This window comes from Enoplosus armatus, chromosome 2 (genome assembly GCF_043641665.1).
Source record: "Enoplosus armatus isolate fEnoArm2 chromosome 2, fEnoArm2.hap1, whole genome shotgun sequence".
In the NCBI taxonomy this organism is placed as follows: Eukaryota; Metazoa; Chordata; class Actinopteri; order Centrarchiformes; family Enoplosidae; genus Enoplosus; species Enoplosus armatus.
In genome coordinates, this window is record NC_092181.1 from 2,148,273 (window position 1) to 2,171,946 (window position 23,674).

Consider the following 23,674-nt stretch of genomic DNA (forward strand, 5'->3'; position numbering starts at 1 on the left):
GTTAATATCTCCATAATTCATTCTTCAGGTCATTCTTCACATCTTTAGCTTGCTAGTTGTTAGCTTAGTTTCATCTTGCTGTGTGGGAAACAGTTTCAGATGCTATCCAAGACACACACATCAGTCTTCATGTTTGAAGCTTTTTCTCATTTAAAAATGAAACACAATGTCTGAGAATACTTAATAAAGCATAAATCTTACATTTGTGTGGCTGGTTTTCATCAGCCACTTTCTTTTTCTTAAAGGATTTTAGTCAGGATACTAAAATTCACAACTGCCTGTACAAAGCCCAAAGGATGCTATAAAATCCTAGCTCATGCCAACCACAGCCTGCTCACCCTGCTGTTTGTCTGTCTGGCCGGACCAGTACATGGCCGGCACCTTAACTGCTAGGCCCCCAGGATGCCCCACGCTTTCCTAAACTGACTCCTGTGCAGTGGTTGTGACAGTTGGCTTGTGTGACTTGTTTGCTGACAGTGGGGGCTTATTCGGGCTGTAAGGACTCGACGTTATATACGTTAAGCAAACAATAAGCTGGAAGCTGCAGAGTGTTGATTCTCGATTGATTCTTTGAATTCAGTGTTAATATCAGAAATATTACGTGCAATGATATTATATGATATAATGATATAAGACATACAGATAAATGAGATGAATCCTATATGTAGGTTTCTTTGTTAGACTCATGAATAGTGTCATTCATGAATATCCACACACTGAAAATACACAGTGTCGCAGTGTTTAAATCACAAAGGCTTTAATCAGGAAAGTTACAGACTTGTTTGTTCTCTTCCAAGAAAGAGGAACTTTTGGCACAGTCCAGAGAGCAGCAGGCCTTTGCATGCCGTCCTTTTGCCCTATGCCCTTAAAAACATGTCTAAATCTGTTCTCCTGTGTTGTGCAGACTTAGCAGGGCAGCTGCAGGCAGGACTACATGGAGACACTGTTGGATATATGTTCCTTTTCTTCAGTGACTGTTGGCACCATGCTGTGTCAGTTTTTTGTAATAATGTCTTATTATTTAACACAGAGAACTCACACCTAAAACCTCTGGATCACTCTGAACAAAATGATAGCAGTTCAACTAGGCACATAGACATGTACTGGCATGTTGGAGAATTACAGCGGTTATACAACGTAATATTAGCGCCTCATCCAAAAACAACTAAGAAGTAATGAAACCCTTACCTTAATCACAGTTGCAAATGTGCAACATTGGTGGGCCATATTGTTCAATTTTGAGAGGTGTAACATGAGGCAACTCGCAGGGCTCTTAAGAGGCCAAATCAGCCATTCCCAAAGTCATAATGTCAAGTACTGTCAAATACTGAATGACAGACATACAGTATAAGGGGTTGACAAAAGCTGCAAACTGGCACTCAAATGTATGGCACTCATATTGGTATCCATGTTTGATAAAGTTAACTTAATTCGAATACATGGCTCTATCTGTAGTGTTTACATTGTCTCGTCCAATACCTGTACAGGTATATGTAAATCAGGGATCAACTTGCTTTGCCCGAGGGCCACATTTGCAAGATGACACGAGGCCAGGGGCCAGTTAATAAACAGACATTAATAAGCCTCAGGCCTTTCTGCCAGAAAGCCTTTCTAACATGTGGTTAACGTTTTCACATGGGACACGAACAGCTGTCTCCTGGGTGAAAGTCGTGTCTTTCTGTCTTTCTTTCACTCGCGTCCCCCGAGCAGGTCAGGTCTACTTGAACTTCTTGAAACCAAGTGTCACCGCTTCTGCGCACTGCACAGTTCGCTGATAGGCTAATATGCAACTTCACTACTCCAAAGTAACAGCTTGGACATTATTGAACATTTACTAATTTGTATAAACATACAAAACAATTCTCAGTGTGAAACAATTTATTTTCATTGTGAATTAGAAAATGGTCGGCGGGCCACCCAGCACCCTATCGCGGACCAGATTTGGCCCATGAGCCGCAAGTTGAGTATCACTGACGTAAATGATCAGTGTTGCAGTGGGTGTCATGATATGTGACGGTTCAAGTTAGAGAGCACATCAGTTACTTAGTGTTTACTGCCCCCAAGTGTATCATGCCTGCTGTCACCACTCGTTGTGGTTAAATAATGGATTGGGAAAACAAAAAAAGATGGCAGCAAACACATCTCTGGTAGATAATAAATGAGATATCTAGAAGAAGAAGGGAATAATCCTGCATTTCATAGTCTTTGAAAACATGACAGGGGGTACACGGATAGTATTAATTCTGCACATAAACACAGAATCCATTCCATCACAGGGGCTTTGTATCTACTGTCTAAAGAAAAACAGTAGTAGTGGGATGCAAACATGTGTATTTATTGTGCCAAGTGAGTATAAATCATACAAAAGACAGTCAATACAAAAGTAAAGGTGGAAATGTCACACTTACTGTACATGTACTAAATAATGTACACTGTATACTGTTATTAAGTCAACTGCGAGGTGGCTAAAGCAAGATGAAACATTATAAGACTGGCTACATCTCTAGACTATGCAATTCTAACCCTGACCACAGCCAACCCTTTTTGTTATGTAGTAAGTGAAAGTCTAAAGACTACTTTTATTTAACGGTGAGAATTTGTAAACTACAGACATAAAGTCAGAGAACAGATCAAAAATGTAAACGCACAGTGACAAATTATTTTTGTTAAACAAAATTCACAAAACTACTGCTACTAGAAATAATAATATTACATAAACATTGAGAATAATTTCCCATTTGTAGGCAAAAGTAACAAGCTTTAAAACTTAGACAACAGGGGTGTGTAAACTGACATCAATAAAAAGGGTATACAGTACAAATAAATATTGCAGAACCACAGTAAAAAATACATGTAAATAAAGAAATAAATGAAAAAAGAAAAAATAAATTATGAAGAATACGTTTGCTCGGAAACCCCAGATACTCAGAAACCTTCATGAAAAGTAAACAAACAAGCATCGCTCTGACTGCCCACATGTTTTCAGAGAACACACATGTACACTGGCCGTCTGTACACAGATCGCCCACACACACACACACACACACACAAACACAAGCAGAGGCAGAGTGGAATTTGAGAAATGTAAGTCACACACATTAGTAAACCTCGAAACATCTAAAATCCTCCCACAATTCATGTCAACTCCCACTCTAAGCTGTTTAACAAGATAAATTCTATTAGAAACCCTTCGCTATGTAGTTTATCATGTAAATATATTAATAAATGTGAAACCATAATTTATCAAAGTGTAATGAAATCCACATTATAATTTAAAGAAGCATACACTAACTCCGGTTTATAAGATGTACAACACCATACAGGCTGAATATCCTCTAATAGATAGTGTGTCTGACGAGGTTGTGACCTCCGTGTTTGTTTGTATCTCACACGTCCAATAAATAATAAAATCATCTCATACAAAAGATTTTTCCTGCTGCTTCACCTCTCCTGCTGCCCCTGTATGCGGGTTGTCCTTCGCTGCCCCGCCAAAAACAGGCAGCGCTCTTCCTCCTGGCGGGGAGGAGCCGACATGTAGCAGAGCGCCCCCCACCAGGAGAAGCACGCAGGCCCCCCAGCCCAGGTACAGCGCTGGCCCCAGCTCTCTCTTTAAAGGCGCTGCAACGTTCGGGTCATAGAAGTCCCTGATGATTGCATAAGCAGTCCAACAGATGGGTATCAAGTAGGCCAGGCCAGCCACAAGGAAGAGCACCCCTGATATCCGGGCCAGGCGAGCCTTGGATGCCTGGTTACCGTCACCCATGCAGTGAGTACACTTGGCCCCGGCCACCCCGAGTATGAGAGCCAGCAGGCAGAGGAGCAGGGAGAGAACAATGAGGCCCCGGGCAGCTTGGGCGGACGTGGGCAGGGCCAGGGTGGAGTCGTAGGTCTTGCACTGGATGTGGCCTGTGGTCTGAGACAGGCAGTTCATCCACAGTCCCTCCCACAACACCTGGGCGATCACCAGCTCTCCACCCACGAAGGCGGACACACGCCACAGAGGAGCCGCGCACACCAACGCCCCGCACACCCAACCCAGCACAGCCAACACCAAGCCCAGCAGCTGAAGACCTGTTGATGCCATGGTCGCTGAAGACACTTCAGAGTGCTCTCAACGTCAAAAAAGATGTTCCTTAGAAAAACCTCAGTCCAGATTTTTTTCTTGTGTTTCTCACTAGGAGGTTACTGCGAGTTGAGCGCTCAGTCAATGAAAGTCAAGTCTCCCCACAGTCATTCAGTGAGACGTCCAGTGATGGTGAGTTGTTGAGACGAGCCCCCTAGGTTTGTACTGTTAAGATTGACAGAGTTTTCAGAAAATCTACGTTATAAAAGCACATTTTAAATCAACTTGTTAAGTAATTATAGATCTGAGCTAATGGCATGGCAGTTAGCATGATTAATAAGGATTAATAATGTGCAATATAACAGCAAAGTAAGAAAAAATTGTAAAAATAAACTTAAGTTTTCTTCAATTCAGCACTCAATTCCACAGTTCCAGCAAAAACTGTATAAGCTCTATAAAACTTACCTTTCAATCATTAATCAAGCAGTCAGACGTCCACAGGCGTGACGATCCTCTGTGTGTTTCTTGGTGGTGGAGCCGTGTGATGTGAGCAGTTGGTGTCTTTCTCCTGTTATGACTGGCCAGTTTGTCTCTCTGGATCTCATACACAGGGGTGTAGGAGGGCAGCAGTGTGTAATACTGCATACTAAATACACTCACACACGCAGCTAGTTATGTATGAAAAAAAAATGACAGTACAAGGACACTTTGTTACAGACATTGTTGATTGCTACCATGTTGTCATTTCTTGGAGTTGGAGTAGTCAGAATGAGGCAATGGATGGAGCCGAGGAGGAGTGGGTGTCGTAATAAAGTACAAAACTGGCCTCTCAGATTGTAACAAATTATAAAAAATGTATTGATTATTCTGACTATTTTAGTGACCTAAACTGTGTGCACACTTTCAGGTGAGTAAATTAAACGTTGCTCTCTGGAGCCACTAGATGGGATTAGATAGACTGCCACCATTTCCACACTGGCTTCAGCGTTCCCTTGTTTTCGGCTCTTGGGTGCAGTGTTCTCATTATTTGCATTTCGCTCGTTGCACAAAGAGGCGTGCCTGTAATCGGCTGCCTGGCAGGATGCCTGACAGCACTGAGGCAGCAGAGAGTTTGGAATCAAAGTGCATTTGGCTTTTGATTTCTGCAATGCAGGCTGACGGGCCAAACCTGTTGACATTTTTCCATACCATCCTTTCTCACAATGTGACACAACTGGTTAAGTAAAGAAACAAAAAACTACCTTTGGATCAACTAGCTTGAAAACAGCATTTGATCCAATCTATTTGTTGCTGAGCACACCTCTGGTTTCATTCTGGTTTAAACCGAGGGAGCGGGTGTAAATGAGCAACTGTTTGACATATAAACTTTATAAGGTAATAATATGTCAGTGTCAAACTTTTACGGAAAAATAATGCTGACAAGCATCCAGACTTGCCACCTCACATACGGCCCAGGATTAAAGGGCTCTGCAGCGGCTGATCGCCACCAAGCATCGTTAATATCGGCGAGATGAGATGCCTCTGCAGAGCCCACGGGATACTAAAGGTCAGCACTTGTTGTTGCTGTCTGGCAAACGATGAAGAGGGATTCGCTATCTTGTCAACTACAGAACAGCTGCTGTCATGTGATACATGTTATAAACATAAAACTACAGACACTGCATCTGTGAATTTGCTCTTGATTCTTTCTTTCTTTGGCACATCCCCCTATCGCTCCCTTGGCACTATTTCTTTGCACTATAACTTTACAGTTAGTGGGTTAGTATGTTGTACAGTATGTGTGTACTTTGTAAATATGGTATAGGTTGTGTTGCAACTTTATTTCTTTATTCTACCTTGTTCTGTTTATTTTTATACGTATATTTTTCAATTCAATTATACAATAAATGTCTTCTTCATACAGTTTCTCTGTGTGCAACATGGAGGGGCGACAACTGCATTTCATTGTGCAATCCTGTATCATGTAATGCCAAAGAAAATGAACCTTGATTATCAGTGACTCATATTGTTGACTGGATCTCTACAAAAGGTGATATGCTGCCAAGTCTCCTTTAAGAGTGTGTGCGAGAAAGAGAAAGGGAGAGAGTTTCGTTTTTCTGGAAACCACTGAGGCAGAGAGAGGGAGGAATAACTGACTCACAGAAGTACAGACGTACTGTGATCTGGGAGAAAAGTTTAAGACACGCACAGACAGTGTTTCCTGGTGTTTCTTTCTCTACAACAAGATGGGTCTAAGCTCAGCTGAGGGTGAGTGTCTTTACTTGTGTGTAGGCACGCATGCAGGCTTACATTCCTTATGTGAGTTCACCCGAAACCCAAGAATTCAAACTGTTTCACTGTGTTTTTGTCCACAGACTCCGTGTCTCCAGTTATCAACGACCTGAGGATTGTCCTGCTGGGGAAGACTGGATCGGGAAAGAGTGCAACAGGGAACACCATCCTGGGATGGAAGGCTTTTGCCACAGACATTTCTCCATCTTCTGTGACAGAGGCATGTAAAAAAGAGACCGGCCACTTTGATGAAAGAACTGTGACTGTCGTCGACACCCCTGGGGTCTTCGACACGTCGGCCACGGAAGTCCAGTTGAAGAGTGAAATAGAGAACTGTATCATGCTTTCTGTCCCAGGACCCCATATATTCCTGCTGGTGATCAGTCTGGGTGTGCGGTTCACAGAGGACGAGAAGAACGCCGTCAAGTGGATCAAGAACAACTTTGGTGAGGAAGCCTCTAAGTATATACTGGTGCTTTTCACCAGGGGAGATGAGCTCAAGGAGAAGTCCATTGAGACGTATTTAGACAAAAGTTCTGAACTCAGGGAGCTCATCAGTGGCTGTGCAGCTGGGTACACTGTGTTTGACAACACTTGCATGGAAAATCGCACTCAGGTGGCTGATCTGTTTGAAAAGATAGACAATATAGTGCAGTTAAATGGTGACCATTACACCAGCAGGATATACAAAGAGGCCCAGAGAAAGATGCACTCGCAGGAATGGTGGAGGAAGTTGGGAGACACTATGAACACTGTAGGTAATCAGCTGATTGTGGCATCTGTCCCTGTAGCTGGTGGTGCTGCAGTAGCAGAGGAAGTAGCAGTTGCATCTATGAGACCGCTTTTAATGCTCGCAGGTGCAGGCATTTCTAAAGCCATCGGGTGGTGGATGAAACCTAAAACAAACAACAGCTAAGTCGTGTCAAGCCATGACCCTTCAAGCAAACTTGGAAAGTCATTCCATTTATTGCTTATTCATACATGAGCTCAAAGCCCACAAGCTTCATATTTGACTTTTGTCGTCAAGATTTGATTGCATTTTGTCATTTCATCCATGTACATTCATACATATTAGTCACAGCTTGCCTGCTTTGAATAATAAATGAACCTATTACGCCAAATCTTTTAAATATTGATGCTGTACACTCGCACATTTTGTGTGGAGAACACTATCGTAACTTTTCTATACTATTTGTAAGAATGAAATAAAACAATGTGATGACAACAACAAAAAGTGTTTTTCTGTGATGTTGTATCAAAATCTTTACAACATGGAAACCCCAGTTCTGAAAGCAGGAATTCCCACAAAAGCTTCCAGGGCTCCACACTGTTGCTTGTTTGAGATTAACCCAGTCAGGGTGAATTGATAGAGTAAACTGGTACTGACTGAATCACTGTAGGTCTGATCTAAAAACAAAAAAAGAGATATATTTAGCTATTTTCCTCTGGAGTTAGTGGAGACGAAAACAAAGCTGAGAGGACAGTGAATGTTGGACTTACGTTAGCCGGGTGGCCAGAAACAGAACTCCATCATATTCTCATTTTTGAATTCTCACATGGCTCGTTGCTTGACCTTTTCACCCCATCTCTCTCAATCTGGAGCATCTAAATACACAATTTACACAGTTCAAAACTGAAACCAGGGAATGCGTACTTAGATAGATAGATAGATAGATAGATAGATAGATAGATGGATAGATAGATGGATAGATGGAAAAGCAATATTGTTTTTTGTATTTTTACAGAGGCAAAATAGCAGGTTTATTGTAGAGTTTAACTAACAAAATTATTTTTCACATTTCATCTGATAATGGAAATATATACATGTTTATTTCTGTGTTTCTAAACTTCACTGATGTCATAAAAAATACAATGAATTGCTTTTTTGTGCTTTCGTGAGTTAAATGAGCAGGTCGACACCTATCTCATGTCTATATGGTTTATATGAAGCTCTATATCTATTGACATGACAGATGCAAATCTGAATTATTTTTACATGTGTAATGAAAATACTCTCTTTAACTTACCTACTAAGAATAGTTCATTTTTATTCATTTCTTTTTTTCTTTCCCGTTGTGTATTACCATTATGTATGAAGACTTAATGACACAGTACCTTGTACTATTGTCACTGCAGATTTGGGTTATACAGTCTGAAACAAGCTAACCAGTGATTAGTGCATTTAAGTGCATACACCCACATTTTCACATTACTGAAGGTATCAGCGATTTAGTGTTTGAACAACTTCCTTTGTCACTGTGTTGTAGATAGCATGTACTGGCAGGGATGGCAGTATAGTGAGGGGTTGCTCTGTTAAGAATGTTTCCTCACTTAAGTGTGATCGGTCGGGCGGACATTTACCATTGTCTCTCATTTCCTTTCGGGAAGTGAACTCGTAATGTTACTAATAATAAAGCATGGAAACGCCACGTCATACTTTAAATAATGAACAGTAATTAACCTGCATGAATATCACATTTGACCAATCATCATGATTTATGAAAGTATAAATTGTGCAAAAATATATTTACAAACTTGATGACAGTTCTAACATTATTTATTATGGTTTCGAAATGGTTCTCATAAGTAGAATTCATGATGTGGGTTTCATATAGAAGCTCCAAATAATAAATGAGTGAAAAGAAAACAAGCATTTCATTACGTTTGTTTACTGTCAGCATTAAATTCACATGCTTCTGCTATGTTGTGTCAAAACGTTTGGAAGCACAATGCAGAAAAGGCCAAAACAACATCATTCACTGATTAGTTTCAAACAGTAAATAGTAGCGTGTGCAATACTAATACTGTTCATTCAGTGTCACATACTGCAGACGGATCAACATGTCCTTGGCTCTAGCCTTCGCCTAGTTATACTGGAACATCTGCTTTGGCTTTGCATCTTATGCCCTTCCATATGCAAATGGCAGCTAAACCACATAACATTCCCAGGACGAGCGCAGGAGCTCCTAGAGCCAAAGCCACTGTGGTGCCAGCTCCCACTGCTATAACCACCCCAGCTGCCACCAACACAACAGCAGCAGCCGAGGCCACGCGTATGTTCTTTCTTCTAAGCTTTTTCTCCTTTTCTCTCTCTTTCTCTTTCTTCTCCCTCTCTGCATCCCACATTTTCTTCTCCTCCTCTTTCTTCTCTTTCTCCTCTTGTTTTCTCTGCTCCTCCTCCTCTCTCAGCTTCCTCTGGGCTTTCTCGTACATCTCATTGGTGTAGTGTTTCCCCCCGTTATCCTGGATCATTTCCTTGATCATGGTGATCAGCTCTTTGACCTGCACTTGGTCGTCCACGTCCTTGTTATTGAAGGCATGGTATCTGCGTCCAAATGTAATTGAGAGTCTTCGCAGCTCCTTGCACTCTTTCAGAGCATTGTCAGCTTTAGCCTGATCTTTACATGTAAACAGCATGATAGTGTACATGGAGGCATCGTCTCCAAAGTTATCCTGGATCCACTTCACAGCATTTCTTTCCTCCTCTGTGAACCTTACTCCGAGCCTGATCACCAGTAGGAAGGCGTGAGGGCCGGGCACAGACATCTTGACACACTCCTCTATTCTGGTTTTTAATTCTTCCTCTGTGATGGCTGTGTCAAACAGACCTGGAGTGTCAGTCACCCGGACCAAAGTCCCGTCCACCTCCCCGGTCTGTGTCTCACAGTGCGTGGTCACAGACACAGGGCTTGGGTCCTCTTTGAAGGCAGCTCTCCCAAGGATGGTGTTTCCTGTCGCACTCTTCCCTGATCCTGTCTTGCCCACCAGGACAATCCTCAACCCTCCAGACAAATCCAGAGCTGTAAAAGCAGAAGCAAAATGAATGTATAGAACAAGGCACATCAGTCTTTTGTCTGAGTCACCACTGGGTTGCCTAGGTTTTGAAAGACCTATTAGATATAAACCTCCCTCCAGAATCTCTTTGAAGGTACTCTGTTAAGTTTTTGACCACTAGATGCACTACGGAGCAATGCTTTTATGTGTTGTGCGCACGCATGAGGACGCACATGAACGTTATTCCACTGATCGACATTTGGCGGCAGCAAGGTGCAAAGAAGTGAAGCAATGCTGCAAAGCTCGCAAACATGGATGTAAACCATAGATGTATTCAGAGAGCTGGATACAACGCCGCCAGTCAGTCGTACTGCCAATTTTCCTCAGGTGGCCAACTGCAGTACTGCAACTTTAAAAAATCCCCTGCGGCTCAAAGAGTTTTGTAAAAGAGTAAAAATGTTGACAGACCACTTCAAACATGAAAAAACATTTATTGTTAATCTATCTATTTTTAAAACTTGTAAACCATTTCCCAGAGCCTAGAAAAGATATTTTTATGTTTGTGTATGTAAAGTCTATGGGCCGAATTGGACCAGGCAGGCGGGGCCGGTGGGAGAAACATGAATGCGTACGTGCAGCAGCAAATCAGGAAAAACCAAAACTCTTTTGTTTATGTGCTGGGAGAGCTATTTTCATTCAAATGACTGCGACTGTATCCACTTCTTATAATACATTTATGATGTAAACGTTGCTCAATTTAAAATATTAATATTTTATATTTATAAGTAAGGAAACACATTCAACACATCTGCTAGACCTCAAGGATACACAAAGCGTGTTTTGTGAGAAGCCCTGAATGTAAACAGCTTTAATCCCTCAGGAAGAGCATTCAACAACTTACTCTCTGGGAAAAAGTTGCAACTAGAATCAAAATCTGTAAATAAACCATTTATTAACATTTACAACCACAGACTTATGTTTTATTGTAGTGGAGGAGCCATTTTACTAACTGACTAAGCAACACTGATCATTCTAGTCCATAGATGTTAGAAAGGCATTAATAAAGGATCTTGTTTCTGATAAGCCATCAAAATAGAGCAGCTTCAAAGAACTAGTAATAGTAGAGAAGAATAAACACCAGGAAAAGGTATTTTTCACAACCTAAAACCCCAAATGTGTTACTGATCTAAAAGCAATAATAAACCATATATTAACATAAATAAAGTCGTTAGTTTAACTTATGACGCCTTTATAAAGTGTTAATTACCAGAAAGTGGCTAACCGATATATTCATGTCTAATTATACTGAGTGGCTTCATGAGAGAGACAATGAATGAACATACCGTCAAAGTTATTCAGGCCACACCCATCAGACCGAGGTAGAGTTTTCTGCTTCTTTTCTCGCAGTGGGATTGCTGTGATATGAAATTATGCCATTGAGACACAAGAGAAAATTAGACTATGAGTCACTGACATCATTATCAAGGTCTACATTGTTTTCTATCTCCCTCTTTCCAGCGTCACAGTTTTACAGTAAGTGTCATCTTGCAGTAATCAAAGGATCAATGCTGTTTGTTTTTTAACAGATAGTCTTGTCTTACCTTCAGCCATTACTTCGGATTTTCCTTTTCCAGTTCCCAAGTGGCCAAATGCGTTGTTCCAGCCCTGAGTAGTGGACTTGGACACGCTCTGTGGCTTGACTTTAGACATTAGTTATGTGGGAAACTTCTGGAAGCCTGGCCTATGCACAGGGCGCTTCCTATTTCCTTGTATTGTCTTTAGTTTACTTCTGAAAATGTGCATCCCCACAGAGTCTGTCCACCAAAAGGTTTGTGTATGTATGGCTGGTATGTTTTAGAAAGTGTAACAGCAACATGAGAACAGCATTTAGGCTCCTTAACTGATAAACATTAGGTTATCTTACTATAAACATATAATGCGGCCTTGTTGTTTAAAACAAGAAAACCTCGCATCCTCCCATTGTTGATGTCTCCTCCCATCAAAACTAAAACCAGTATGCTTTGGTTCAGTTAAATCCATTCAATAGCTTGAATATATCAGTACAGTGCCAACAAACTAGTAATGGATAACTTTTTGAAATAGGTAGACCCATCTGCCCTCAGATGTATATTTGACTTCTCTCGTATGGTTGATATTTGGTGTCCTGACTGAGCTCCAATCTTACTTTTAAAATGGGACTTGTTTGTTTAAAATGAGGATCATGTATCTCCACATTTCTTTCTGTGAAACTACAGCCTAGTCTGACTCACATATGAATAAATTGTCAACTTGCAAAAAGCCACCGAAGCTATGGCATGAAACAAAAAAAACAAAAAAGTAAATAAATGAAATTAGCGGAGCAGTAAACTGAAGTTCAGACTTTATTGAAAATATGTCCACACAATCACATAGAGAAACTGATGTATGTAGCGCATTCCTTATTCCCAGTGACAAACAAAGCATGAACACTGACATCTCAGTTTAAGACTAAGTTAACAGGCATCTTAGTAGAGGCAAGGAGGCCTTCTTGTTTCAGGCTTAGCCAATACTTATTGCCGTTTCCATATTTTCTTTTTGTCACCGGTCCCATAACTATGTAAACATATCTGTTGTGCAATTATAACGTTGAGTGAGTGCAAAGGTTCCGCCCATTACGATGGCAGCAAGTGGGGGGTAAACCATTCCTGCTCCAATGGTTCCCACAGTAGTAAGACCTAAGACCACTTTACACCAAGCAATCCTATTCTCCTCCGCTCTGATCCTCTCTTCCTCTTCCCTCTTTCTCTGCTCTTCCTCCTGTTCCCTCCTTTTCCTCTCCTCCTCGAGTTTCCTCTGGGCTGTCCGGTACATGTCATTGGTGTAGTGGCCTCCTCCATTGGACTTCACCATTTTCTCTATCTTCTCTAGAAGACCTCTGACCTGGACCCGGCTTTGTTTCTTGTCATTGATGAGTGAATGGTATCTTCCTCCGCACTGGTTTATCAGTCTTTGTAGATGTTTGCTCTCTGCCACAAAGTCTTCCACAGATTTACCCCCTAACAAATCAGCATGAGTAAACAGGACTATGGTATATATGGAAGAATCTGAGCCAAAATTATCCTGGATCCACTTCACAGCTGCCCTCTCCTCTCCGGTGAATCTTGACTTCAGACTGATCACTAACAGAAAAGCATGGGGTCCAGGAAGCGACTGTTCAATACACTCCTGAATGTTTACTTTCAGCTCGTCTTGTGTTTTGTTTGTGTCAAACAGTCCCGGGGTGTCGATGACAACAATGTTCCTGTCATCACCGTTTGCCTCTTCTCTGTGACAGCCTTTGGTCACAGACTCAGGTGACATTTCCTCTTGAAAGGCATTTCGACGCCACAGGATGGTGTTTCCTGAAGCACTCTTTCCTGTTCCAGTTTTTCCAACCAGAATGAGTCTCAGTTCTTTCAGATGTTCAGAACCTGTGGACAATTAATAAAACACGGGTGTCAATAATTAACATAGTTGATTTCAGGAGGTGTGTGTGTGTGTGTGTGTGTTTAAATGTTAAAATATTTCCAATCATTTGTTAAGAATTCCCATTCCCTGCACTGGCTGGTGTAGGTTTGTGATGAAAGTTAGCTGAAAGTGCTAACCCACCAGTGCTTTAATTACAGAGGCCTATATAGCAAGGCACAAATAATAAAAAAGTGAAATTAGTTTGTGAAAGATAAATAGAAGAGTAAAATACTGCAAATTAAATTTGTATTTATTTTATCAATAGATTTATAGATGTATTCAGTTACATTTTTGACTTGTCTAATTTTGTCCATTTAAGGGATCCAGTTCTTTTGTTCTTCTCTCATGACACACCTGCAGTGCCAGTGACGTTGCTTCCTTTTGTATCACGTACCTTTGTGTTGATGTTGGCAGTGAGCAGTCTGACCCCACAATGTGACCAGCACAAGCAGGGTGCAACCTGGGATCCAAGCGTTTCCTCGCAACATCTCTGTTACAGCAATCTCTGTCAAAAACTTCACCAAAAAAAGAGAAAATCTATCAAAACAGGTAGAAATTACATGTTTAAACGGAATTGAGCTCTCTGATATGTCGACAGGCAGAGAGATTGTTATATAGCACACTGCTCAGAACACACCCACCCAAAAACACATCACTGGATTTACTTTCATTTCCCTAAAACAGAACTTAAACCAATGACAGAGACCCAGTGAGCAGGCTGAAAGAGGAGGGAGCCATCCACTGGTGGCAGGAGGAATGGCATGTGTGTGTGTGTGTGTGCTGTTTTGTTTCCATCATCTGACTGGGCTTTTTTTTCTTCACTGAAACCACATAACATAATATAACCAATAAACAACACACACAAATAAATACATACTGAAAGGGTCTCTTTTACCACTCATGCATCTCAAAGATTTGTATTTGCATTTATGAATGAGGAGCTTTGCCAAAATAATTAGATTGTTTATGAGAAATTCAACATCACTGTTTATAAAAACCAATGGAAATTTAACATTTTCTAATGTAAAAATGTGACAAGTTCTCAATTATAGTATTAATCCAGGCATTTAAGTGGGACACAAATTTATAATACAAGAAAAGAACTAAACATTTTTATCTCTATAATTATATCTCTATAATTTATATCTCTATTGCAAAATTGACAGGAATTACAGTCAATGTTAAATTTAAGTCTAAGAAATTCTGAGGCTGAGGGATGGGGAAATAATTATTTTATATATAATTTCTCCTTAAAGGGGATGGATTACTTTCAAACATTAGTTTCTGATAAATGTGTTTCACATGTACATCAGTGTTAGAGGAATGCAAGAATAGATAAATGAGAAGATGAGAAGATAAATACCACTCCCACGTCTGTCCGTTAAATCCATGCTAGTTACAGCCAGAAGAAGAAGGTTAGCTTATCTTAGCATAAAGACTGGAAACAGGGTTACAATTCACGATTCTCATCTGCATACAACTAACAAACAGGGGCGCATCGTCAGGAGAGGCAAACCAGGCGAATGTTTGGGCCCCCCTAAAGTAATGTGCCGCAAGACATCTAGTCTGCCGGAAATGCAGAAGAAGAAGAAGGAGAAGAAGAAGAAGAAGAAGAAGAAGACTGGCAGTGGGCTATTAGTTTTAGAAAGTTAACTGTCAGCGCAGCACAATGCAAAGAGCATACCTCTCTGGTCACCAGAAACAAAAGAAAAAATGAGAAGACGATACTTCTTTGCATGGGGGCCCCCAGAGTCTAGGTTCGCCACTGCTAACAAACTGACCTTGTGTCCTCCTTCAGGTACTGGACTTGTGCCTGTGCATTACACCATTGTTCTTTGTGTTATATTTCCGTCTTCCCTACATTTTTCGGTCGACTAATGTTCATCTCTTTAAGGACATGTCTGCTTGTACTCAATTTTGTTCTACCATTTACTCTTTTTGAAATATCTTTTTAAAATATTAAGCTGTGACGTATTAAAATGTTTTATTCACCTTTTACACACATACTAACAAACAGACATACACTTCTTACGCTTCAGATGTACTACAACTAGCTCACTTTAATGGATACTGAGTAGCTACACTTTCAAAAATACAGCTTCAAACCATTGCAGAATACTGCCTTTTTCAGAAAGATGTATATAAAATAAGAATTCCAACTTAGCACCACGTCGTGTTTATGTACACATAGATTTTACACTTCAGATGACTACTTTTATTGCCACTACTGTTTCAATTGTTTTCACTCCTTACAGGTTACAGGTGACAGGTTGTATTTCCTTGTAAAAAATTAAAAATTAAAAATTAAAAAAAAGGCCAGATTTAAATGCATTCTTTTGCAATGGTTTTAAATTGTATTTCTGAGAGTGTAGTTACTCAGTTACACCACAAGAGGGATCTACTAACTTGAGATCTAGTTGTAGTGTTTAGGACCTGTCTCCTTTTGAACTGGTTTTGGTAGGCTGTTCAATAGCAGAGTGTTTAGAGCACAAGTCAACACACCTTGTGGGAACTGCAGGGTTGGTGGTTTGACTCTGGAGTGTTACATAGTGCTTCACATTTCACATTTCTTGCTGTATGCATTACATCTGTGGACATACAAAACACTTTCCAAGCTGATGTAGGCCTATTGAAAAATAAACAGACAGTGAATACCACGACTCTTAAACTGAACTTAACACACTTTATTCGAGAATATTGAGAGTCCACAATCAATTTTATACAGAAAAGAATTCAAGAGAAATTAGGACACGAAGCACATTCTAAATTCTCAAACATCAATTTCATCTTATTTTTTTACATGTTGATCACTGCATCTTACAGTAGTAGAATCTACTGAATGCCATTTAATAAGTATATTTTTTCAAGCACTTTTTTAAAAGTACATTTTAGGTTTATGCCGATATTAGACACAATAGAGAGAGGACATGAGATGAGGGGAGAATGAGATGGGGAACGACGTTCAACAAAGGTTCCCAGCTGGAGGTGAGGCGAGAATGTTGCCAGTCAATGTCACTGTAATTGCACAGAGGATTTGCCAGCATAATATGACCAGCACAAGCAGGGTGCAACCTGGGATCCAAGGTTCTCCTCATATCATCTCTATAACTGTAATCTCTGCAAAAACCCTGTGAAAAGATAAAGATTAAAGTTTAAACCTCCTAAGACCTGGCATCCACATGCGTGGACATCACATTTTGGGTTGTCTATACCTTAATACTTAATTCTGCTTAACGGGGGCCCGATGTCCACAAACGAGTGAGAAAGATGATGCCTAGTTTTTATACTTATCGGGTCCCAATAAGCCTAAATTGCAAAGAGAAATTAAAAATGCATACCAAGCAAGAGCTTGGGTCTTAGGAGGTTAACTCTAAATGCAAAGTAAATAATGTCAATCCAATTACAATTAAACATTACAATTAGAATGAAAATAGAAATGAACTAAAAATTGCCCTAAATATGTAGGCAAAGCATTCTTCTTACATTACAGCAAAATATATACATTTAACTTACCTGTGCAAGTGTTTCCTCAGCTGTCCTATCTTATCAGAGCCTGTTATAGCACAACAGCCAGAACACACCCAACTGTCTAATAACAATCATGCTAGGCTGTTTAAGTTTCAGGTTTCACTACAGAATCACTACGTTTTGTTTCATTTTCTGGGAAAACAGTACTGTTTGCATTTAGGGCAAACAGCCGCTGAGCAGGTCAAACCAGAAGAGAGGAGGGAGCCATCCACCGGTGGCAGGTGCCTGCGTGTGTTTGTGTGTTCCATCGCTATAATTTCAAATCTCTGTCATCTAATTGCGTGACAAGCCAACTGCCTCCGTCCGTCCTTATCTCCTCGACATGATCTCGCCCCCAGCTGCTGTGAACTAGTGACTGATTGGACTGTTGACAAACACAACTCTTCGTATACTAGGTGTCGACGGGCTAACATTACCACCTCGTGTTTAAAGTCACAGAAAGTTAGGACATGATGTGATGACAGCAGCAGTGGACGCTCTGATCCTACTGGTCCTGTGCATTCAACATCAGGAGATCTGAAATGATAGCAGAGGAGGTGAGGTGAGGATACGTTTACATATTTGTAGACAAGCCTTGTCCTGGATGAGACCTTTACAAACTGGCCAGACAAGTCAAGTTCATTTGTATGTGTATCTGGTATATGTGTCTCTTTTTAGATATCCATAATAGCATTTGTCCAAGTCAAAATTGTATTGTCACAAATAGTATTGTATCTACAACTTTGATTGTACCAGTCGAACAAAATTTAAATCCTTAAAAAGTATAAGTGGCTGTTGTAACATTTGATAGTTTGACTGGCAGAGACGAGCATTTCTCCTGGTAGAAATTATATTCTCATTAGTCGGAATGGCAGTTGGAGATATCTGCAATGACATTCTTACTAGCAGAAAATACATTTCAAGATATCTGTAATTCAATTCTTCCTAGTCAAAAAGAACATTTCAGATATCCACAATGACATTCTTCCTGGGACAAATGTCGTCACTTCATGGTCTATTCATCATTCATCAACTCAAATAAATTCAACTGAGTCAACTCAAATAGATTAAATTAACTGAAATAAATGTAATTTAATTTGAATAAATCAACTCAAATATATTTGATTGTGTCAACTTAATTAAATTGAATCAACTCAAAAACAACATTTTATCAACTGAAATAAATTAAATTAAATCAACTCAAATTAATTAGAGTGAGTCAACTCAATCACACTTATTGGATTCAAACATATCTGTAATGCCATTTCCACTAGTCACACTGTGTTTTGAATATTCAAAATGATATTATGGATATGGTTTTTCATTTTAGATATCTGAAATTATAATTATGACTAGTAACAACTGAATTGTAGATATCTCAAATGGGAACTGCTGCAGATATCCAGAATGTTCATTCTAGATATCAAAAATGTAATTGTGGAAATCTGAAATTGAAAGCGCAATACACATGAATGGCAAAAGTGATGTAATCTGTCCTAGGAAGAATGACGTTGTGGATATCTGAAATGACAATTGTGGATGGAAACGTTCCAGATATCCATAATGTAATTTTGAATATCCAAAATACATTTAAACTAGTAAACATGGCATTACAGATATTCACAAATGTAAAAACTTAGATGGCCTAGAAACAAGTTTGTCTGTGCAAAACCAAACATCCACAATGTGTGAATAACAAAATGCAAAGCAATGTGAGGGGTTTGTAGAAGTGGGGGCTTATGATTGTGAACAATTGCTCCAGTGAAGGACAAGGATGAGCAGAAAAACAGCATCACGTTTCAGTAGTCCATGCTTAGAAGCAAGCCTGTTATCCTTTGTGTGTGTGTGTGTGAGTGTGTGTGTGTGTGTGTGTGAGTGTGTGTGTGTGTGTGTGTGTGTGTGTGCATGTACCTGTATGTGTGTGTCAGAAACAAGACAGACAGAACAGCAGGAACGTATGTGAATCCTCCCACGTGCAAGCAGAGGCAGGCGCATCTGTTCAAGTGTTTGGCTGTGTGTGTTTGTGTGTGTGTTTGTGTGTGTGTGTGTGTGTGTGTGTGTGTGTGTGTGTGTGCGCAGTGATTGCATATGACAAAGAACAAGACAACAAGTGCCCCCGCACGTGCAGTAAAGTCGTTGTGGCCACACGGGAGTGAAAATGGCAGCAGTTTCCTGCAATGTGAACTTCTTGGCACGCGACAGCAGAAAGGCAAAGTCCAGACTGCCTCACCACAGAGACAGAAAACACAAACAATCAATCAAACAATGTTCAATTTACCAAATCATTTCCATGAAACATATTTTCACTTGCAAAATGTTTCTCTCATCATCAATCCTTTGTTGGTATTACATTTTCACAGATTATTGTTGCCAAAACATAACATTTCTACACAGTGAAGGACAACAACATCACCTGTACTGTACGTGACAGATAAATAGCTATCAGTATGTCAAGAAACAATAACTCATCAGAAACATCAGCGGCTTTGTCCAGCTTGTTATTGGATTCGGGGACGTTCACCACCTTATTATCAGACATAGTGTTAAACGTTCACCAAACACATTGCTTAGTCTTCAGCCTAAAGGTCTTCACTCTTTTACTGTTTAAAAATGCTAGGCATGAAAGCCAAGCAGCCAGACAGAGTTATGTTTGAACGAAATAACAGTCTTATATTACAGGACTAGCCAGCTCTGCGGTTCTACATGGACCATTAAGTGGTGAGGATGCTGACTTTTGGCCTTGGATGTGTAGCTTTAGTCTCAGTGTTTTCCAATCCAAGCCATCAAATGCATATTAGACCACTTTTAGAGTTTTCTCGTTCTGGCGACATTAAAAGTTCAGCCAGAAAAGGCGTTTTAAAGCTGCTTGGAATGAGAAGCCTGTTTTTGTCTACCTCTGTCTGAAATCAAGGACCCATTGTTTCAAAAAACATTGTGGTAAACGTGCCCGTTATCATTGCATAGCCCATGTAGGAGAGCAGAAAGATTAGAAGGCGTAGCAACTGTAACTAAGGGGGCCGGGGGCTTAGTGAACAGTCGATTTCCATTTCTTTCTGATAAAATATTATTCTTTTTGGTGAGTTATAAGACCTGTTGTTGTTTGAAGACTCCAAAGCAGCCGTATGGGGAACCGCTTTCACCATTTATCCCTTGAATGGCATGATAGAAGAAAATGTTATAGGTCTATAGCCCATTGAATATTCAGTTTTAATGGATATTAGCCTGATTCTTCAATACATGTGTTGTTAGGAGCAATTCCTTTTTCTCAAAAAAGAGGTTTTGTATGTGGTCCCTGATCTCTCTGAGCCTCGGCACAGACATTGTTCTGAGGCTTTCAGGCGTCATGACTCACATATCCACACCACACATCTTTACAATGGTACCCAATTAGAGCTCTGTGAGCAAGGAAACTACTCTCTCACATGTTTTCTTTTTCAAGGAAAATACACATGGGATCACGGCAACAACATGGTGTGATTATCACATTTAATGCGTAAAGAAGAGGTTTGAGAGTTAGCACTACTTGTAGGAGGCAGCGTGGGAAGGGTGTTATTAATCCATTTATTACTGAAGCAGTGTCATTTCATTTAGCTTGTTACAAATGGGCACACAGGAGAAAAAACTGCCAGTAGGTAGGGCTCATGTGAGGTCTGTTGTAAATGTAACATGTGAATGGTGAAGTCAAAAGCAATGCCCATGGAAACACATGTACAATACCTCCAGCATGAGGAACTACAAAGAGGCTGATGTGTGCAAGGTGTCCTTGTAACTTTGATTTCTCACACAGTATTTCATCTAGCTTGGTGAATGGAGTTGCATGCTGGTTGTCATGTCTTGGTGCTACCCTGCTTCACTTTGGGAGATGAGATGTAGACACCCTCCCATCCATTCTCCCTCATGACCGTAGACTGTATAATAGAAGTGGACGCAGCCACCGTGACGTTCCCCATTGGTTTGTGGACTACTGTTTTGAAGCCTTGAGTTGGACGCCATCTTGTCTTTTTGTAACCAGAAGTGACCATATTTGGACGAGAGGGTGGAGGTGGGGATCTGAGAACTCGAAGACAATATGAACACCTACCTATACCAGCAACCTGACCTACCTGGCTACGCCCTGCGGTAGCAACTTGACAATCACGAAGTAGCCGTGACATAAAGCATACCCTGCTTTATCGCCCATTTTATTCTAAATGGGACCATAATTTACAAAATGAACATCATGCTGTATTGAAGAAGACTTGCAACCAGCGATTGAGACCATAAACACATTAGGAAAATGTTTACTGAGGTAATAAATCAAGTGAGAGGTAGGGTCATTTTCTCATAGACTTCTATACAATCTAATTTCTTTTTGCAACCAGTGCAGTCGCCCTCTGCTGGCCATTAGAAAGAATGCAGGTTTAAGGCACTTCCACGTTGGCTTCAGTTTTCATACGGAGGTTGGTGATTGCTCATGACTAACGCTTTTTCCGATGGCTTCCTCAGCAAAATCAAGAAGGAGTGGACAATCATCATGGACGTGAAAGCTAAATAAGTTGTGTGGACTCATAGTTCTGGCATTAAGGGCCCATAGAGAGGTCGTTTATAGAGTAGCGTAGGATGGGAAGGTATATGCCAATCGGAAACCTCCAGCTTTGTTTAGGATGTGTATGATTCAGGCTGTGGACTTCTGGCAATCACGACTCCAGCATAACACACACACACATACACACACACACACACACACACACAGGAAAATAGAAAAGTGTAGGCGAGAGAAAGAGTTGCTGTCTAATAGATTCCTGAATATAGGTTATGCAATAGTCATACAATAATCAAATCAAGTTCCTGACTCAACATCCTCCCACTTCCCCCTTCACAGTTGTGTGAGTGCACACACACACACACACACACACACACACACACAGAGAGACATAGATAGATAGATAGATAAACAAGCCATTATGCTATTAAAAAATATTTTATTTTGACAACATCATCTCAAGTGCATGTATTTAGACAACGATAATACACGATGCTATGCTTAAGTGAATATCAGTGCTGTAAAAAAACTTGGTCTCATACTCTATTGTCCCTCACTGAATCTGACATTTTTCCAGCGCTTTGCCTGGTTTTGTTGCTTTATGTGGCCCGATGACTTGTCGGAGATCCGTGCTAAAACTAGGCCGGCGGGCCAGCGGGTACAATGCGCCGCAGGGATCGTCGCGCCGCGGGGTCTGCCCCTCCCTCCCCGGCACACGGCCTGTCCGCATTGCCTGGTACGAACGGAGGGAGACTTTGCGGTGCTGTGACGGGCCAGTTTCAGTCGGAAGCCCGCCTCGCTTTGCCAAAGTCTCAAAGAGTTTCTCTAGATTTGTGTTGTCCTTGGCAGAGGTTTCAAAATAGGCACAGTCATCGCCGAGGGCTCGGAGCACCTCTGCCTTAGATATCCCTCTCTCAGACTCCAGGAGATCCACCTTGTTGGCGCAGACCACCAAGGGAACCTGCGGCTGTGCGCACTGCTCTGGCACGGAGGATTTGGTGAGCTTGGATTTAGCTGCCAGGATCTCCGTTCGCAGGTTGCATAACTCTTCCAATGAGCTCCGGTCATCTAGACTGAATACTAGAAGGAAAATGTCTCCTGCAAAAATGTCAAAATGGAAAATAAATCAGTTATTTAATGATTTAATATTGTTCAAGGGAGATGCATTCACGCATGCACCTATCACTTGCAGCTATTCTTCTGTTATGAACAAAGAAAAGAAAAAACTGGCAAGCAATTTCAAGTTTGTGCAGGACAGAGAAAACTGAGCCAATACGCACCAGTGAGGATAGACAGCCGTCGCTTGGCTGGGAAATCCCTTTCCCTGGACGCGTCCAGGATGTCAATTTGGTAGGTCTCTCCGCGGATACGAAACAGTTTCCTTAGGAAATCCTCGGAGGTTGGATTGTACTCCTCCACAAATCCGTCCCGAAGGTATCTTCTTAGGATGGAGGTCTTGCCGACCCGTGGCGCACCAAGAACCACGATGCGCTTACAGTTCTGCCGCTTGGTGGAGTGAAGGGGGTCTTGTCGGTGCTCTTGGCCAATCTTGGGCTGCCGGGTTTGACCGTGGAGAACCAGAGCTGCAAGCTGATCCAGTGGGGATCTCTTGCAGGGGTGGCTGCTGTTGGCAGTGGACAGTTGCCTTACGGCTGCCCCTGAGCGCGTCTTCTTCTCCTGTTTCCACTGAGACGTGGCCACTTTAAGTATCCCCAAGCCCGCTTTAATTCCCGACGAACTCAGGTGTTGCGACGCGTTTTTGTAAGCCAGTAAGACTTTGGAGGACCCGGCACACTGCTCATCCATATTACCATGAAACTGGGGACCGTTTGCGGTGGAGCAGCTGAGCTGGTGCGGAGCAGGGATGGAGGTGGTCTGTGCGCCGGTAGAGACGCTGCCCATTTCCATCGTCGCAAGATGGTTGTGGCCCGTGGTTCCGCGCAACAAAGTGGGCAGAATCTGTGGTCTGACGTTGTATAGTCACTACTCAAGCTTGTCTTTGGCTGATGTCAGTTGTCTTTATATAGGCCATCCTCAACCCCGTGGTTCAC

At 41.2% G+C, this 23,674-nt stretch overlaps 5 protein-coding genes across 5 annotated transcripts; 1 reads left to right on the forward strand and 4 right to left on the reverse strand.

The window, feature by feature from the left end:
- Window positions 1–3,415: 3,415 nt before the first annotated feature.
- LOC139291993 (claudin-9-like) lies at window positions 3,416–4,084 on the reverse strand. Its single transcript, XM_070914098.1, has one exon. The coding sequence runs from the start codon at window positions 4,082–4,084 to the stop codon at window positions 3,416–3,418; it is 669 nt and encodes a 222-aa protein (XP_070770199.1).
- A 2,050-nt stretch (window positions 4,085–6,134) lies between these two features.
- Window positions 6,135–7,550, forward strand: LOC139291985 (GTPase IMAP family member 4-like). Its single transcript, XM_070914086.1, has 2 exons — window positions 6,135–6,310; window positions 6,418–7,550. The coding sequence occupies exons 1-2, from the start codon at window positions 6,289–6,291 to the stop codon at window positions 7,248–7,250; spliced, it is 855 nt and encodes a 284-aa protein (XP_070770187.1). The 5' UTR covers window positions 6,135–6,288; the 3' UTR covers window positions 7,251–7,550.
- Window positions 7,551–9,090: 1,540 nt separating this feature from the next.
- On the reverse strand, window positions 9,091–11,719 carry LOC139299390 (GTPase IMAP family member 4-like). Its single transcript, XM_070922294.1, has 3 exons — window positions 11,710–11,719; window positions 11,452–11,523; window positions 9,091–10,134 (listed from the first exon to the last, which is right to left on the reverse strand). Exons 1-3 carry the CDS (start codon window positions 11,717–11,719, stop codon window positions 9,203–9,205), a joined length of 1,014 nt encoding a protein of 337 aa, XP_070778395.1. The 3' UTR covers window positions 9,091–9,202.
- Window positions 11,720–12,476: 757 nt separating this feature from the next.
- On the reverse strand, window positions 12,477–14,198 carry LOC139295614 (GTPase IMAP family member 9-like). The gene is made up of 2 exons (XM_070917832.1): window positions 13,989–14,198; window positions 12,477–13,557 (listed from the first exon to the last, which is right to left on the reverse strand). Exons 1-2 carry the CDS (start codon window positions 14,080–14,082, stop codon window positions 12,701–12,703), a joined length of 951 nt encoding a protein of 316 aa, XP_070773933.1. The 5' UTR covers window positions 14,083–14,198; the 3' UTR covers window positions 12,477–12,700.
- Window positions 14,199–22,176: 7,978 nt separating this feature from the next.
- On the reverse strand, window positions 22,177–23,531 carry rasd2b (RASD family member 2b). Its single transcript, XM_070920921.1, has 2 exons — window positions 22,904–23,531; window positions 22,177–22,721 (listed from the first exon to the last, which is right to left on the reverse strand). Exons 1-2 carry the CDS (start codon window positions 23,529–23,531, stop codon window positions 22,177–22,179), a joined length of 1,173 nt encoding a protein of 390 aa, XP_070777022.1.
- Window positions 23,532–23,674: the final 143 nt, after the last annotated feature.